This window comes from Porites lutea, chromosome 1 (genome assembly GCF_958299795.1).
Source record: "Porites lutea chromosome 1, jaPorLute2.1, whole genome shotgun sequence".
Classification (NCBI taxonomy): Eukaryota; Metazoa; Cnidaria; class Anthozoa; order Scleractinia; family Poritidae; genus Porites; species Porites lutea.
The window spans coordinates 35,687,663-35,707,106 of record NC_133201.1 but is presented as its reverse complement, the minus strand read 5'-3'; the positions used below and the strand labels follow the sequence as shown (position 1 = coordinate 35,707,106).

The 19,444-nt window shown below is 38.6% G+C and overlaps 1 protein-coding gene across 1 annotated transcript; it reads right to left on the bottom strand.

The window, feature by feature from the left end:
• Positions 1-2,623: 2,623 nt before the first annotated feature.
• Positions 2,624-12,144, bottom strand: LOC140949205 (uncharacterized). The gene is made up of 5 exons (XM_073398436.1): positions 12,002-12,144; positions 7,422-7,469; positions 6,012-6,116; positions 4,680-4,817; positions 2,624-2,978 (listed from the first exon to the last, which is right to left on the bottom strand). The coding sequence occupies exons 1-5, from the start codon at positions 12,075-12,077 to the stop codon at positions 2,701-2,703; spliced, it is 645 nt and encodes a 214-aa protein (XP_073254537.1). The 5' UTR covers positions 12,078-12,144; the 3' UTR covers positions 2,624-2,700.
• Between the last annotated feature and the right edge of the window lie 7,300 nt (positions 12,145-19,444).

Here is a 19,444-nt window from a genome sequence, read left to right as displayed (position 1 = left end):
GGAAAACTAAATCGAATTTATAATAAATTCAGATATAACGCTCACTCTGATTGGTTTAAAACGCGTGCTTTATGAGAGTATCAAACATGGAGCTAAGGCTGTCACGCCATCTGCCAATAGTATCTATTACTGTGCTGATATATGCATAATAATAATAATAATAATAACAACAGTTATTTCTAAACTTCGCCATTTCCATTGCTGTCCAATTGCGCTTCACAACAAACAAAGAAGCCTTGACTGGACCCTGTTTTGTTGTGAAGCAGTTTGGAAGCGGTTTTTCGGAAAAGTCGACAGGAAGTAGCGGGAAGAAACACGCAACTATGTCTTGTGTTTTCTTCTTTATTTAGGCTTATTTATATGTTTAGTAAGAAAGGTTACTTGTAAAGACACCAAAGGGTTTCGCGTTCAGAAACAGTAAAACAAGTTGTCTTGACAGAAGGTGGTGTTAATCGAAAAAGCAAACGGCTTTCTTAGTTGTGAGTTTGATTTTGGTCACTTTATAATGCTTCGTGCAACATTTTGACATAATAAATAAAGAAAAATGATTAATTTCAAGCTCAATTACATTTAGTTAGCAAGCCTCAAGCCTCTCTTTTATTTATTTCACAAAGTACGCTCTCGACGCTGCCGATACTAGCAGTTTGCAGAACATGTGTTCAACATACAACGGTAGTACGTGACCGTGCTCCTAAGAGCCGTCTGCTTAATTAAGCTCATGGTCAGTGGATAGAGCACAGGCCCAATTTTCTGGTGGTTAAACACCTGATTCAATAAAGATTGCTTTGGGCATTGGACAACTGTGCACTGGTCGTCACTCAAGTAAAACATAGCAGTCAGTGAGTTCTGAATGCCCAAATGCCTAATGCTCAATTGCCGCTAATGACCAATTACCAGAGCAACCCTCGATGACCAAGCTTGATGGATCAAGGTGGCTCGTTCTATTTTTGGCGTTTTCATTGACCTCAACTTCGTCACAGTTAATAAAAACGCAAAAATCTAGGTCAATATTCAGCCATGTTGAAGCCTCACACTTGGTCAATAATTACGCAATGCCACATTTTTTTGTTTCTCGACCGTGAAACGCTGACTATCGCATTAATCATAACTGTAAGAAAAGTTGCAACTCTGATTGGCTATCAACTTTCCTGAATTCAGCACTAATAGGACTGTGCACGTAATGCCAAAGTAATTGGACAGTATGAGCCATCGCACGCGCGCACTTGAATGGCTATTTTTCACTGCCAGCAAAAAAAAACTCTCGGAATTTCTTGTGTTTTAAGCTAAGAAAACCTAAAATATTACAAATTTTGTTATCGTCCAATTCAGTCTGTAGTCATACTCGCGATAAGTTGCAGTATTATTAGACCTTTTTTTTATTTCATGAATTTTTTAGATTGATGTGTACTCAAACTCAGCTGTTATTAAAAATGGTTAGGTTAAGAATAAGGGACTTATCTCAGATTAAACAAATCGGACGCCCGCGTAAAACTCGTATGATTAGAGATCCAATTGGACACTCAGTCCTATCACCGTTATTTATTCACAACGTAAGGACATGTGTATCTCATGAACAAAACGAGTTTAGCCTTAAGAAGAAGAAAGAGGAAGATACTTAAAGGTATAAAAGGAATTGCACATACCTGGGGGTGGTTTTTTAACTGCATGGAAAAAAGAGTCAGAGAGAGAGATAATCAGTTTTTGTTCATTTCATCAAGGTTTAAAGTATGATCCTTTGACAACACATAGATTGTACTGATTATGCATTATATATTTGTATACAATTTTTGCTCTTCGTTTGAAGTGGGGCAATTTCAACTTTCAATTTGCATGATCTAAAAATCACCGACAGACGATCATGAAATCAATAGTAAATTGAATAAAAAGCAAACAAACAAACAATAGAAGCAAAAAAGCAACAAAACTAGTTACAACAGAAAATTTAAGCAAGTTTAATTCTCAGGCTTTATAATCAAAGGCTTACTTTCAGAGAACGAATAATAGTGCACTCTTAATTGTTGTTTTTATAATAGGGAGTTTACGCAAGAGGTTTTGAGCGACGCATGCGTACGTCAACAGGAAGAAAGTCCTTTTCCCTTTTAATTTGTCTTGACACTAAAAAAATTGTATTGCTAACCGGAAGTGCCTTTGCGCTTATAAAGACAATTTGAGCTAATTTGCTCAAACATGTGGGTAGAACCACACTGCCCGTCGTGGGGGGCGGGGGGGGGGGGTGGTTGGACTCAACAAATTTTATTCGGGACGCTCCGCCCTAAGGTCAAACTCCTTACCCTTTTATATACCATTTTTCACGAAAAAGGTAGCCCTTTTGTATACCTTCTATTGACAAAGGTCTCCCTTTCACATGCCTTGTTTAGAAGTTTGCACCCCTTTTAACTGCACTGTCTTTTAAATAGGAATCAAGCACAAAAATAGAACGTTTAATCGACTTTACAAAGCCATAAAATTCATTTGTTAGCCCTTTTGGGCCCTTTCAAAGACCCAAATGTCAGATTTCCCTACACTATGCGTCAACTAGTGAAATCTCTACCCTTTCATATACCTGAAGCCTGAAAAAGATACCCCTTTCGAGCGGAGCCTCCCAGTACAGGCCATCATAGAGAGGACCCCCTGCCCCGGGACGACTGCCCAGGGATGCAAAAAGTTCTCTTTCGGTTGACGTGCATCGCTCTAAAAGTCTTAGCTTAATATCCCTAATGATCGATAACACTTACCTCGTGTCCAAACATGTACAGGGTAGGCCAGATCACGTTTGTTGGTGTAAGGTCTGATCAATTCTGGTTTCGTACACCAGTAACAGTTCCAGTTATAAGCAAACCACATTTCAATCGCATGGCATCCTCGTGTTTTGTTACATTCGCTGGCACACTGCGCGAAGGTTTGTGGTACACCTTTCCTTCCGCTCAAAAATTTTCGCCCTCCAATTGTACACCAGCTAAAGGGATGTTTTTTCCATACTAGAAATGAGGTAATATATGGTTAACAGCATGGTTAATTATCATTGTAAATGTATCCTGGGACTATTTCAAACGCTTTTTCATATAGTTAAGTAACTTTTACAAGTATCTATAACTGCTTAAGTAACACTATATTTTAATTACAGTGAAAACTGGATTTAACTTTCCTCAATAAAAGGAAGTTCTTGGTAGATCGAATCATAACATTCGTCCCAGTAATAGTAAAATATACCGATGAGGGGCCCTAAGTGGAACCCTTGAAGTGTGATTGGTTCCACTGTAAGTAAAATGCAGATTAAGCCACTTTATATCTCATACTGAACATTTTTTATCAGTCAAAATATTTTGTTCGTCTGTAAATTTGTTTCACGGTTTCTTGCTCCTTTTTAGAGGGACAATTCAAGTTACCATCAACACGGCTGGAAAGACGCGTTAAAATCTGTAAAGTTCCTCTCCTTTGTGGAATTTTGCAGACCGCGTTAACATTGTGGAGGCTCATTTCGTGCTCCCACCAAACAAACTTCCGTAAAACTACATGACTTTGTGGAGCAACATTCTCGCTTACTTAGGACGTATCACCTTCTACTTGGTAAATTTAATAATTTAAAGGCGCTCTTTCGAGCAGTGGAGATGGATATTCGCTTAATGATCTTTATCTGAAGTTGAAAGAAGGGCGTATTGTGAGTGTCGACACCACATGAGGGGAATGTACGTTGCTCTGATTAGGGTCTATCGTTTTGTCTGCCCAAGACATTCCTTGGACGGCCCAAACTATGCCAGCATAAGTTTCAGCGTAACATTGTTTTTTTGTTGTTTTTTTTTAACCGTAGGATTTTTATTTAAGACAGCAGGAACACTTAAGAAAGAAATATCGATTTCGTTTGAGTGCATGATCATCTTACACTGTAGTTGTAGCGGAGCCGCACGCGCGCGCTCCGGGGGCGGAGCTCCGCTGAGAAGTTACTAGTTTTCAAACGATCGCGGGCTCAAGTTTATTTTTTTTAAAAAATTCATAGGAAATATGTTGTGTTGTGTCACTATGGCCCCGCACTATTAAGATTTTGATTTCAAACTAATCTCGGACGTGAAAATTGAGCCAGTTATTTAGAAATACAGGCGGGGAAGACCTTTTCTTACCAAGGTCACGCGTTTGGCACGCTCTACGTCCAATTTTTATGCTCTGATTGGTCAAAATTTGACAGGTGAGTTAATGCAGAAAATTTATGCAGCATCTTGAAACTTGTTTACTTTGACAGCTGAAGCTGACAGAGTTTTGTGTCAACTTGTGATGTTTTTACCTGCCTTAATTTTTTCCACTGGATGTACAAAATGAAATACAGCTGCTATCAAGAGTCTTCTGTTATTCATGGCTAGTTTGTTTATCGGTTTTTTGGTAGAGAAATGCGTCGCTTGTCAAAGTCCGAAATCCGATTTCGAATGGCATCGTTTTCGTTTTTCACCTTGCTGGATGCGGGTTGAAAAGTCTCAAGCGATTCTGGCCTTACTTGATAGCAGCAGCTGCAGCAGCAGTAGTAGTAGTAGTACCTTTTCTTGTAAAAATAAATGTCATTACGGAAACTAAGATAAACGTCAAGGTGTGAATCGAGGCCTTATGCGCAACTCATAGCGGAATGATATAGGTAAGGTAAAGTATTGTAAACAAAACAAAGAAATGGAAAAACGATTTTTTTTTTGTTTTACCCCAAGGTCCGGAATCTTCGGAGGGTTCATCCATCTCATCTTCAGATAAACCAGATGGTAATCCATCAACAGTGACTGTAGATTCTTCTTCCAAATCTTCTGATTTAAGGTCCTCGCCATTGACGAGATTCTTTTTATCTTGGTAAAGAAAATCAATAGGTGACATTTCTGTGACATTTAATTCATGGTAGTATTTGATTTATTAGTTAAGGGATGTGAAGAAAAACAGTGAGCCACAAAGAAAATTTCTCATGGAATATCAGATTCCACATGCATCGTTCAGAACACAAATTTCAGAACAATACAATGCAATTCATACAGCACAGTACTGTACCGGAAAATACCGTACATGCAATACAACGCCGTTTACTGTCCTTTAAATTTTTGCAACAATTTTTCTTGAGGCCAGGATTCAACACTATGCATGCACTTTCTTTCTTTGGCATTTTAACAGCGTCCTGGTAGAATCCTGTGTACTTGTTCCACAGTGGTTATGGAGGATTTGAGTGCATGATTTTTTAGTCTGCACCTATACATGAGTATACTCAAACATACATCAATGCAAGTACTGGTTCTACCCTGGTACAAGTAGTAACTCACTATATCACGTCAACCAGAAAATATTTAGAGCCTTGACTGTGTAAACTGTTCCTTAAAGGAGCTATTTGTCACGCTATTTGCTGTCTTTTTAAAAAGCTAAAACACGTTTTCACATCAATTGAATTCCGGACATATTCCTGCCGTCCGTTAGAAGTCAAGGATGGGCATTGAAAAAATTGGGCCACTTTTTTCAAGTTTAAATGAGCGCTATCCTGGAACATCACCATGGTTAAAGCTTCCTATGAAATTGTTTGATAACCTCTTCATAACTCTCCACAGGAGTACTATTAATCTGTGTATGGGTAAATGCATTATTAAGTAATGACTTAGGCACAGAATTGACCTAAAACAGCTTTTTGCCCTATAACATAACCCCTTTAACCCTTTCACTGTCAAATTTAGCCAAAAGCAAATTTCGACCAAATTTCCAAATTCCATTTTGTGAAATTTTGAAAAACAAATAGCACCACATGTAAGTACAGGCAGAGAGCTTTCATTTGAATGGTCACATCATAGGATTTGGCCTGCAGACTCAAAAGTTAGAACTACATATTAAACAAATAGCACCATGTGTAAGTATAGGCAGAGAGCTTTCACATCATAGGATTTCGTCCTCATACTCAAAAGTTAGAGTCACCTTAAAAAATTTCATCAAGCACTCTCGCATTGAAAGGGTTAAACCACTCCATGATGTTTTAGACAAACAGTGCATTATTGGCTCTTTGAACTTACCATTTCTCTTTGCTGGAGCTTTCTCGTCACCAGTAGTTTTAGCAAGAGGCTCCTCATTTCCTTTTTCTTCCAACAGCTCATCTTCCTGCCTTTTAGTATCTTTTGCTGGATATATGAAGAAAATAATATTTAGATATTAGGCTCAGGCAAAGCCTGCTGCTCTTTTTTGTAAGTGTGATTGGAGTGTTAATGCATGGAATGAATACTGCTTTTAAGGCTCATGCCTTTGATTTAGGAAATAATGAATCTATAATTTCTAATTTATTTCTAATATTTGAAAAATTTTGAATCAAATTATTTGATTGACGGTGGAATTAATTCGTAAATTTGCAAAATTGCCTGGTTAGTTTCTTAACGTAATTTAATCAGTTTGTGTTAAATCTGTTATTTATTTTTGCTGTCTAATTTTGCTAAAATCAGCGATGGAATACGTTATTTCTGTTATTCTTATGTACGTCATCACGATGATTAGCAATAACTTTTTAACCCCAAAAAAATTATCCAGCAATTTTGCAGCTCTTACCGAAAAACAACATGTCGGGAAGAGCAAACCGTTTTCAGTGTTTAGCGATATAAAGACGGTAGCCAAAATAGAGCGTTTAGTCAAGCGCCACTTTTACGGCTAACAGCAGATGACCACACTTGCTTTTTTCTCGTTATTTCTCGAGTTTGTGGCAATCGTTTTAAAGGTAAAGAAGTTGGCTTTCTCGTTCATAAAAAAAACGTTTTATAACTGGCTGCTCGTTTGCCTCATGAGCATTAAAACTCAGTATGCTGAATGCTGTTTTATTTCATGTTGCACTTGACTGAAATGGAAGTCGAGTTGATCACATTTCAGCTCACAGAAAGCCGAGTTTCTACTATAAAAAAGTATTCTTCACCTCTGCCCACTGACAAAGAGCTCTGAGTTTTCACTCCGTTTGGGGTAGCACAAGACCGTCTCTGGATGATTACCGGTGTCAAACAGCAAACCGAGGAGAGCCGTTTGCAGTATTAAAAAGGGTGTTTAACCTCCATATTATGAAAAACTTGGCCATCGGAAGCAAGGCGGTAAATTACTATAAAGTAGTCATCAACACAAGGGCCCGGTTCCTTGAAAGATGGTTATGTTTACCCTAAGATTAAGCTAAATTTTAAGCACGGTTTTCTTGTCTAAGAACATATAACTCAAGCTTGCAAAACACTGGAGAGCCTTTACTCTGAGATACAGTAATGATAACACAAAATCTTACTCTAAGCAATGTATAGCAAGGTAAATACAAAAAGTAGAACAAATTTTACTGTACTGATTCTGGATTAGCGCTAATCGGCCTTTCGGAAACCGAACCCTGGGCTAGTATTATTCTCCGATCATAACTGTCGCGGTCTTTTCTTCGTGCAATAGCATAATGGTATACGATTCTTACTGACCTGGTGCATCTCCTGGAGCCGGTTGTCCATCAACAGTTACAGTGGGATCTTGAACAAAACAACAATCAGTTGTAAGTAGACAACGTAATTGTAAGGTAGTTATTATTATCTTGCATGCTCAGTAATAATCATCGCCACACCGACCCTCGTATGTTCTATAATTTTTGTGAGTATTTTCCTCTTTCCTCCTTCTTATATATTTCGAACTTTATATACTTCTCTTTTTTTTTTTTCTGGTATCCTAGATAAAACTGTAATTTAATCAAAGGGCATGTAATTAGTTGCACTGATATCTTGCCCTTCTCCATTTATTCTTTTAATCCGCCTTTTAAATCTTAAGAATAATATTATTCAAATCTGTAATATAATAAAATAAAAAAATAAATAAATTTAAAAAATTGTAAGGTGAAGTCTGTAGTTTGATTTCAATTTCTGGATTAATATCAAGGACGTGACAACTTAAAAATTTGGCGCAAGTTTGCTATGGCAACGTTTCAAGATGGCGTTTACGATGTTGTGAATGAAGATCAGGGCATTACAACATGCTTTAGAAAACCTAAATGAACGCACCAAAAAAAAAAAAACACATCTCAAGAAAGATTCTAAGAGGTGTTGTGCCATGATTTCTTCTGCGGGCAGCTTTTAATTGACCAAACGATGTCTTTTGGCATCTAGAAATTGGCGAGAAATAAGTATGTGTAATAAAATGGTAAACTTAACTTGTGAAATTCTAATAATTTCTACAAAACGCGTGTGAGAATGTTCCTTAATTTCACTTGTCATCATTTGATTACACATACTAATTTCTAGCTAATTTCTAGATGAAAATCATGGAGCCATAGTCGGCTTTAACCTTAATTCCACACTTCCACAAAGTCGCTGGAAGTCTGCCTCAGGTCCGCCTCTTTGACGGTGCCAGTGACATTTAAATTTTGCAAGCCTTACATCGTAAATGTTCATCAATTTTTCTGGAGGAATAAGGGCGGATGGACATTAGGGGTGTATGCCTGTTTCTTTTTTAGCCGGGCTTGCTATTTATTATCCACACATCTTGTACCATCTTCTCTCTCTTTCTTCTCTTCCCTTGAAATCGTCAAACCTTCGAGTGGATTTCTGAGATGCTCAGCAAGTGTCGATAAATAGCTGAACGTCAGCAGCAAAAACACTTCGCAACATGAGGAGAAAACCTGCCTTAATCTTAGTGAGTCTTTAACATTAAATTGACGTAAAACTTTACTTTGTGGGAGAATTACTAGAACCAAATAAATTACTGCCAATCAATTCAAGATCTTTTTTAGCTGCTTTGCTACAGGAAATCAACCTGGGCTACATAAGTCTTCTTCCTTATCCAAAGACCCCTAGGTTTAGGGGAATAAAACACTTTAAAAAATCTTAAGCCATCACCTGTCAGCTATTTAACGTCATCACACTGGCAAGAGGATCCAAGAGCAGTGGATCACGAAACTCAGTCGAAAACAACAGATATGCTCTCCGGCTCTTCTCAAAGAAACGGTTTATATATTTATCCCTGAAAAGGGTTAGATGCATTATGCCGGCATAATTTTGGGCATAATGCTATAGACGGAGCATCGAGCATAATGCCGGCATAACGGCGGCCATTTTTTTTTTCAGCATAAAGACAATAATTTCCATATCTGTACTGAGAAGTTTTGACTTCCAAGTGCTTTTAGTGAGGATTAACATAATTAAAGGTTAGATTGCTACTTTTAATGTCTAGCTTGTTGCACCGTAGCGTCATTTTGTTAGGGTGCCAAGACTGCCCAATTGTCTATCCATCATGGCTGTGCCAGTTCGAAATTTGTTGAAGTAACTGATGCAATAGAATGTATTCATATCTGCGTGGATGGAAAAGGGAATCAAATACAGCGAGGATCAGTCGAGCATAAGGCTTAACTTTTCGGGCATAATTTTAGGCAAGCATAAGGCTGTTGTTTTGAGGGTGACGCTCAAAAGTATAATGCTCAAATTTTTTAGCATAATGTATCTAACCCTGTCCCTAAACCTTAATGTGATTTCTATTGTTTTATTTAAGTTTAAATCCTCGGAGCCAAGATTTTTAAGATATCGAAATGGGCCATTTCTAGGAGTTAAAAGTTTTTTCTTTTTGTTTAGAGTAAAACAATAAGAGTTCTTACGAAAGCGTTTAATTGGTAGTTAGCTCCCTCGGGGCACAAAATATTCCGCTTAGCTTTTTGCCGACTGAAATAAACAGCAAAAAAACAGTAATAATTTTAAGTTTATCCTAGAAAGCATGTGTCCTTTTACAACGCTGAAATATTCACTCCAGTTGGTTTGAATTTAAACAGCCTATTCAGGAACTTGGCCTACTAGTTACAGAAAAAACGAACAAATTCAGTTGCTGTGGTAAAAAAGCCACAACGGTTAGAGTTGAGAGAGAAGGGTCTCGCTTGTCTTGTTCAGTGGGGCTTAGCACAGTAAGAATGTATGTAAAGTTCTAAAACTTACTGACAGTAGTCATTGTTTTTTCTTCCTTTATTCTTTTTTCACAATCTTCAAATTAGAAAATTGAATTTTAACTTTCCGTGCCATCTTACAGCACACCAATAAAAGCGTCGCATCGGTTCCTTTTGGCGTGACTGATTTGTTATTTTTAAACGCAAATGGAACATCTGATCATACGAGGGAGTAAAGGGATAACTTGCAGTCTCGATTGTGTGACGGTGGAAAAGTTTGTATGAATTTTTATCGCACTGGATAAAGAGTTTTTAAGCTTTGTAATCATAATGTATTACTTTATCGAAGGCCACTGACTGTCGCTGTCATCAAGCATATAGCGTCCTACGTGCGTTAAACTTGCTGTGCCTAACTGAATCTTTTCTCTCAAAGCGGAACTTCTAGACCCCTCAGGCATGTTATTAAACATAACTCTTATGGGGCCATTGTATCTCAAAGCGGAAAAAATGCTCATTGGTTAAACCCTATCGCCATCCTGCAATTACCAAAGACGCACCTACAATTAGTAAGTTAATTAGTAATCTTTATTACGTGGCTTTTAGCTCGGATTACTTTGAACAAAAAAGGTACTAATTCTAGAAGGTTGTAAGTCACTATAACAAGGGTAAAACACAACTGTCTTGAATAACGACTTGTTTGTGACGTTTTCAAAGAACTTTCCTCGTTACTTTCAAGATGGAAGTCAGAATATTGATGATGGATTAATTTCTTTGATGCACGGCTTTAATTCAGTTTGCCGAACATTAAATTTAATGTCCGAGATACTGAGTAATCTTAACGCATTTGGAAATTTTGCTATCTTTTTGCCTGCAATCCATGTTTGAGTTTGTTCTACTGCTCACATTGGCTTGCTGAATCAACAGCTTTACTTGTGTAAATTTAGGTTGGCCAGAAGGCAAAATTCCGCGTCTTGAACGGACTTTGCATGATTATAATCTGTATCTCCTCGGATCCCTTCGTGATGGCAAGGGATACGATACGACAAGATACTTTATTTAAAGTGCAGTTTACGCGTAGCTTAATCAGCTACAATAGTTTACAGGTACGCAATCTCCGACCCTATTATATTCTAAGAATTAAAAACTAAAAATGTACAATAATTCATCATATGAAAGCTCTAAAAGCTATAAGAACTAAGAATCGATTAGAACAATAAAAGGAACAGTGAAGGATCAAAGGGAAGGTGAGGGGGTCCATATCCCCCTTCTCCTTTAGATTTATTAGAAGACCGGAGAGCTTTTAATCGAAGATACGTGCTTAAAACTGAAATAATTTCTACACTCCGAAAAGTCGCAGGCAACTTTCCGCTTGAAAATGTGCTTTGTAAAAAAACTTTGTCTTTCAACCGTGGAATACGTTATTGAATCATAGGGCTAAATAAAATTGACGAAGTCTGCTCAGAATTCATCACTGAAAATTAAAGATGATTTTTACAAAGCTGACTCCTTTCTGACGAGTAGTGTTAATCGCTTATATCACGTATACCTTGACGATGAGGCTTTTTAGTAGGCTGGAGCTAATGTGTAATAGAGGCAAGGGTAGGAAGTATAGGTAGATAAACCTTAACTTCAATAATGGGCATTAGTTGGACAACTTCCCTAAGCCCCCCTCCCTCACACCCGAAATTGCCAAACCCCCCCAGGAATTCAATTGTAGTAACCACAGGTTGAACAAACATTTTGTCCTTTCTCAAGGGAATCCTCTCAGTCCTCTTTTTCTGCTGTTCGTCAATTCAACATCTTACCAAACTAAAGGTTGCTATCACAGCATTCCGGTGATGTGCCGATAGTTATCAGTCTTTTCTAAATTTTTCCGATCATAGATTCCAACACAGTGAGATCAATTAATTCTGTGTCAAGTATATTGCTTTCAGAAAAACTCAGTCAATATCCCTAGGATTCAACTACCTTTAAATCTAAACAATTTTCTCAGTATTTTCAAGACATTTGAGGGGTTAAATCTGTCATTTTTTCTCCAAAAATTGGGCCATTGGGCTCTTGAATTAACGCCTTCGATCTGGAAACGTCCGCACCGACTATGAGTGAAAAACCCAAAAAGAGGAATAAACTACAAAAAGTGTTTACCTTCATCTTTGATTTCGGAAGCTCTCACTACGCTCGCGAAAACGAGGCAGGTGACAAGCAAGGAAACCGTCCTCATGGCTTTAAACAACTTGCCCTTAACACAACTGGTTAAGACTGATGAATTTGATTGCTACCTACAGAAATTCAAAACGAAATTTAAATTCGATCAACGCGGAAAAAATAGTTTCTTTTGTTGCTCCCCTTCTGGTAATTTTTTTGTCTTCAGAAAACAAAGTAGGGGTCATGACATTGTACTGATTGACGCGCTCGAGCTTCGAGAATCAAGAACGTAATTTAGAATTAAAGAAAATACCTTTGTTGCAGTGGAGTATACAATCAGCTGAATGTCCAACTTGATGAAATTGCTTTATGCATTAAGAGTTGGCTAAGAGTTTTAAGGTTACTGCAGACACCTTCATAAAACGAAATTGAAAAAAAACAGTGTACAATTAAAAGGTCACTGCTTATGTTCTCTCCAAAGTCAAACAGTTCATGACCGTATGGGTACAAGTCGGTTTACTTCGAGATTCACTTTTGTTTCCTTCTATGAAGTTCTTGGGTAGTACTTTTTTTAAGAAACTGTAAATGTGTGTTTATCAGTATTTTACATGAACATTTACAGACAAAGACTTTAGACTGTGTCTGGCCATCCAAGCGAAAGAGTACTTCGCCGTGCACGGTTTGTTTTTTAAATGACGGCAGGTTTTATATATAGGGCCAAAAAAGAATTCACTTCATATGCTTTTATGCTCACGCTCTTTTAACTTTTCGAGCCATTATGGTATGTTTTACTTGCTTTGCTAATAGTCTCCAACCGTATCACTTGTTCACTTGCTTTTTGTACTAAATTTAAAGTTATTTAATTTGCGGCAATGCAATAATTTCATGACTGCTGCGTTGTCTAATTTGTCTTTTGTCATATTCCACCAATGAAATTATTTTTTGTCTCAAGCCAGTCAAGCATAAGGCTAGGGTCTTGAAAACAACAATCGACAAAAGCTTCAAGAACTGTATCAGTTTTTAAATTACCGTCTCATTATCATGCCAGCACGTTCGAAACTATCGATTTATTTATTAACAATAAACTGGACGGGTGAAAATTTAGAAATATGAATATAAAATGCAGTCAAGAGACTGGTTAAAACGAGACAGAAATTGAAAGTGGACAACTTTTGATTAAAAATAAATAAATACATAATACAAATTTATCTACAACGTTTCGGTTTTACGACCTTCGTCAGTTTAAAATAGGCAAGATTATAGATTTTAACTCCTGCTCGGTAGGGTTGGGCTCCACCTTAGAACAAGTTGTTCAATAAACTAACAAAACGTACAGTAGCCTTGAATGACCCAAACGATGTGACACGCCCTAAAGACAATAACAGGTGTGTTTTCAGAGGCCAATGAAAAGAGAAGTTTTGGAGAGCATTATTAAGGAGCTTAAGCAAGAACGGTCAACCGGCAAAAACGTCAAAAAGCAAACATGAGGTTTAGATTTACGGCCAAATGACAACTTTGCACTGAAGTGCATCACGCTTTTTGTACTGCCGACACTACGCGACTACATCGTGGAAGTGCCTCATTTCAAGTTTTATGGAGGAGTTGAACACAAAACAACAACTTTTAATTTCTTTTCCTGAACTTCGATACGGTCTTTTCAGTTGAAATTTAATTCCAGAAATAATTGCGAACATTTGACGAATTGAACGAGGTAGAATAAGCGCGATACTCATGATTTGGAGCACCGCGAATTCACTCATCTAAGTGACGTTTTGTAGCCTTCGCAGTCGTAGTTGCTGCTAAAGCTCCCTAATTGCTCTCAAGTATATTATGGCCATTTATACGAGGGAAAATATGACATGTCTTACATAAGATGCGTCTTAAATAAGCTGGAACTGTACCATTTATACGAGCATGTCTTATCTAAGACGAAAAGAGCTCGTATAAACGGTTCGCGTCTTATTTCTGTTCTTGACTCGTTTTCGTGTGAATGTTGCCCGTAGCAACGGCAATCCAATATTTTTCCAAGAGGTCTGCTATTGCCCTCTCTATTCATCACGACAAAAAATCCTTTTCTTCAGCGGTGGACCACGTGTTTCGTTTTGCCTTTGTCGGCGTGTTCATTTTATACTTGAGCGAAGAAACAAATAAAGCTTTTAAATTCTTAGAATAGATGACAATCCAAGGAAACTGAAACGCATTGTAATTTGTAAACAACTTTTTCTGCCAGTAGCCGTGTGCCAGTCCGCCGCGGGGCAAACAAAAATTTTCCCGCCAAAAATCAACGCATGCGTACTATCGTCCGCGTCTTCTGAAGACGCGAAGGTCATTTGTACGAAGTTTTCTCGTCTTTGCTACGACGCGTCATATCTAAGAACAGGTGTTAAGGGCTGTTCTAAAATAATACGCGTCTTATTTTAGACAAAATGTGTCTTTTACACGGAAAGTACTCGTCTTATGTAAGACGTGCGTTATTTTTTCCGTATAAATGGCCCTATTAAGGCGTTTCGGATGCGTGCACCTGTGATGGACGTTTTGTTCTTTGTTTTGTACTTTTTCATTTTTTAGGCTCAAATTTTGTGATTATCTTGACTTTTTTTGTTTTCTTTCTTCCACGTCGTTCGTGAGTGTTCAGGGTAATTGGCTATTGAGGTTAGAGGAAATATTGGTGCATGATCGCCAGACCTTGTGCAATTTTTGTTTTCATATCTCGCATCCATAGAAACCGACTGCCGCCAAATTTCGATAAAATGAGTCGGAGAAATAAAGGAATAGCTATTGAAGCGAAAGAAGGGCTTGTCGGGATCTCAATATTTGTGAAAAAGTCCGAGGAAAACTTCACAGGCTTGTCGGCCTAAATCTGTAAAATTGCCCCTCACGTCTAACTGATCAAGTACTGACACACATTGCGGAAAATTCAAGAAACGTTCCATGGATTTGTTCAGTTTATTAATCTGTGAGGCGCCAAATATTGAAAAGGAATATATCATATATAATCAATTTAGATATGTAGAAAATAGAGATACAGATAAATTCCCAGCCAAGGAAAAGTACATTTGCACTGCAAGCTTTGTTCCACAGCACTTCCAGAAGAGACAAATCGCCTTGAATTCAAAATTCTCACTTCTAGAACGTAAACTATCTAATGACAGCTAAAACGTGCGAACAGCCTCCAATTAGACTCGATTTCGGCCGCTCTTTCGGTCCTCCCCGAGAAGAGACGGCTGGACGCGTGAGTGGCCTAGCATGTCTGTGACGTAGATTGAAAATTCAATTTATGCGTAGGAGATAAGAAATGTCAATTTAAAAATACCAAACACATGTGCTTTGCCTCTTGATCGTTTTGGTATTCGTCATAAAAATCAGCAGAAACACGTACTGGTTTAAGGTGTTTACATTAATCTTGCACTAGCGAGGTTTGGAGTGAAATTACAACAGAAATAGACTTCACAGTCGTCTCCTTCACGTTAGCTGTCAATAACCATCGTTACAGACTGGAAAAATGATCCCAACCGGTAACTGGAACTCTGAAGGGAAACGAAAAACAGTTCGAGTTAGCGAGGAATTCTAGTTATCGGGGTAAATTGCAGTGAAATTTTGATCAGAATAAAGAAAATTTAGTTCGAGTTAGCGGGGAATTCGAGTTATCGAGGTTCTACTGTAATGATTCAGATACGATTTGGTTGAATTTCAAAAACATACTTACCATTTGCCAACTTCCCTGAGCTAACGCTTTTCTTTATAAATATTTCAGGTTTTCAAGCTTTAAACGCTCTAAAATACGATCCCACGCCACATCCCACGTTCACCGACATCAGAGGATTTTGTCCACAGACTCAAAAGTTAGAACTGCCTTAAGGGACTCCAACATTTACTCTGGCAGTGAAAGGCTTAAGCGAAAAGGTAATTTCGGCGACGTCAGCGAAGGACTATAGGGAAATAGGAAGTTCATGCAACGACGACGGCGACGGCGACGGCAACGAGAACGGCAAAAAAGCATTAGGTTTAGACAAGCAAAACAACAACTTTGCACGTGCATCACGCTTTTTTGTACATCTCATTGCCGTCTTTGCAGGACTACAACGTGAAACTGCCTATTGTAATTTCAAAGACAACAACTTTCTCTTTCTTTTCCCGAACTTTGATGCAGTCCTTAAGACGTGGTTCCTTCTGTAATAAAAGGATACGTCTTGCATCTACTTCTGTTACAGCGGAAAGCTCCAGCTGTTTTTTTTTTTTTTTGGGGGGGGGGGGGAGGGGTTGGTCTGCGGTGTTTGGCTCTGACTAGGATGACACGTAGATTATTGCAACTGCGGTAGGATATAAGAGGAGGAGAAGGTAGTGCTTCTTTGCATCGTTGTGAAGAATTAAGAATGTTAAGATTGCCAGAAATAATATGGTTTATGTTGGGAAGAGCGGGGATAAGGCGTACTTTGTTTATTTCTTGCTGGATGAAGAGGTGTTTATATCCTCTGTTAATGAGATGTGTGGTGAGTTCGTTGAGACGTTTGTTAAAGAAATCATCTGTCAAGCAAATTCTTCTTTGTCGTAATGGCTGCATGCTGTAAGGGATCGACTTTTTAGTGTGGGATGGATGGCAGGATGATTTGAGGAGGTACTGGTGCTTGTCTGTAGGCTTAACACAAAGGTCAGTTTGTAATGTGCCGTTGATTAGTAGAACGTTGACGTCAAGGAAAGAGATTTCAGATTTAGAAAATGAACTAGTGAATTTGATTGTGGGATGTAGGTTGTTTAAGTACGTGATGAATTCATGTAATTTATCCTCGCCATGTGACATACAAGGTCGGGTGAGATGTCGTCAATATAACGCAACTACTTGAGGGGGAAGTGGGTTGCACCGGCTAGAGCTGGTTCTTCAAACTTCCCCATGAAGAGATTGGCGTAAGAGGGAGCCATTTTCGTACCCATCGCTGTTCCATTAATTTGTTGGTAGTGTGGTCTGTTGAAAGTGAAAGTGTTATGTGTGAGGAATGTTATGTTATGTGAATTTATCAGGAGTTGAATTTTTAATGACCGTATCCAAGTTCAGAAAAAGAAAAAGAAAATCGTCGCCAATGTGCTCATGTCCTCTATAATAAAAGTAACCTGTCCCAGGCGGTTTTTATCTCTACGGGCGCTCGACGATCTTGAAATAGAAAATAGAGGGTCTGTGAACAGGCTACTATAAAGCATGAAATTGTTGAAGTTTTGCAGTGATCGTAAAGAAATGTACCAAACAGTGTGCTTCACGTGCAAGGCTGTTGTTTTGCTGATTGAACCTATTGTGTTTTGTTTGTCTGTTTGTTTTGTGACGTTTCCGTTGCCATCGCCTTCAGGGTTGCCTGAGCTCCCCATTTGCGCGCTCGAAAAATCACTGTAGGATATTCTGGAAGAGCTCTCATGCTTGGCAGTCTAATACTTCGTTTCCAGGTTCTCTCTCCTACCCGTCGTCTCTCTCTCTCTGTCAGCTTCTGTCTCTCTCTCTCCCTCTCTCGCTCCCCCTTTCTCTGTTGTTAGGAGTTCATAAGCTTGTCTAGATATTGAAAAAGATCGCTCACTCAATATCTCAGGAGATACTTTCTCAGTTGTCCCTGGAACTTCGAAATTCGGTGGTGGTGCATGTTGTACTTTATCTTTACGAAAAGATTTTGAACTTACTAGTCACCCTGATTGTACCTTTTCCGATCTTGACATTATTAAATCACCCTTTGTAGAGATTACTGTCCCTTGTGGGAAAAACATAATTGAAGCTACTATTTCATTGTTTCTGGATAAATTAAACATAAAGACTCCCTTCCACTCCTTTGAAAATCTTGCCGAATGTTTCAGACTTATTTAGTTATCGATGAGCCTTACGCCTCTGTGAAAACGTAGCGACTCACACAACAAATGTTCCTCAGTCCACTCTTATTTTTCACTTGAATTGGTTCGGTTTCCTTAGTTAGCTTCGGAAATATATTACATAATCTTTGTTTAATGTTAACTTTCTGAAAAGTTGGTGGCGGCTTTGATTGCAAAAGGGGAGTGCGTAGTCCACTTCGCCCCTTTTACCTTTTATGGGAGATGAACAAGTAAGAACCCCCCCCCCCGGAAAAAACCCCAGTGGAAAATAGGCCAACCCGGTGACGTTTTCTCCGAGTATCTGATAAAGATACAGATTCCACTGGGTCTGTTACAGACGTAGTCCGGGTGCCCTTGGTGCAGCAAATATATGATTCCGTTTACTTCGAAAGCTAACAGTTTTTAACACTACTAGAATTATTTCTTGGACGTTGGTAGTTGATGCCAGGGTGGCAGTGGGTCTGTCAAGTGGGCCATTTGTAATGAAAAGATGTTAAAATATACCCCCCTGCGGATGATATAATGATACCTCATAGAGGGAAGGGAACCGAATTTCATCGTACAACGAGAACTACTGAACGCTTATTTATGAATAATGTTTAACATCCTGATTTTTATTGTTAACCATGTCTTTGTGCCCGACTTACATCGGTACTTGCAGTATGTCAAATCATGGGAAACGATATTGGAAAGGCAGTGTGTTGGCAGGCTTTGCATGATGTAAAAGGGTAGGCTTTTACAAACAAAGATGCGATTTTTGTTTTAAATGTTGCCTGTAAATTTTGAGTAGCATAGAAGCTGTACAAAAGAATTTAAGGTGACAAAGGTGGTAAACAAAGTCAACACAAAGACACCATTCTAGAATGTTTATACATTACGAGTAATTTGCGACATTAGACGCCGACAGTGGATCAAAGTGGATCATATTAATCTTCTCTCCATACACAGACGTCGCAGTCTCTGCTGGCATCACTTCATTCAACTCCAAATTCAAGAACTCTGGTTCCACACAGGGATAAGACCGTTGCGAAAGTGGGTGCAGATGTTTGCAGTCTTTTACCGGCAATGCGGGTTTTAATGGGATGTGACTCCACAAGTAGCCTCGAATGGCATTGACAAGAAAGCAGAAAATTGAACTTGATGGGCTAAAATCTTGGTTCAGACTACGCAGCACTTAGTGATGAAATGTCCTTGTTTCTTTCAAATTTAGCGGACTTTTGTATTGAGAAGCTTAACTTCAAATTTGAATCAACTCAGTAAGGTACAAACTTTTCACCAAAAGGAAAGTGGATAACAGCAAACTTCCCTCAGCAGAATACAGCGCTTAGTATCATGTCAAACGAGCTAACTACCAGTTTGTCATCTGGAATCATTCTAGAGGTCGCATCCTGTCGCTGGAGTCACCTGGTGGCAATGGATGGACATGGGACGACATGGGAAATCATGTACCTTTGTTGATGAGGAGAAGTTCAGCTCCTCAGAGCCTCCTTGAACTAGTTGTGTGCAGATCCCGAAAAGGATGCAACGCAAGATCCAGCTGCCGGAATGTTGGATTTTTGAGCCGATAGCAAACATGACGTCATAGTTCGGTCACGTGACTTC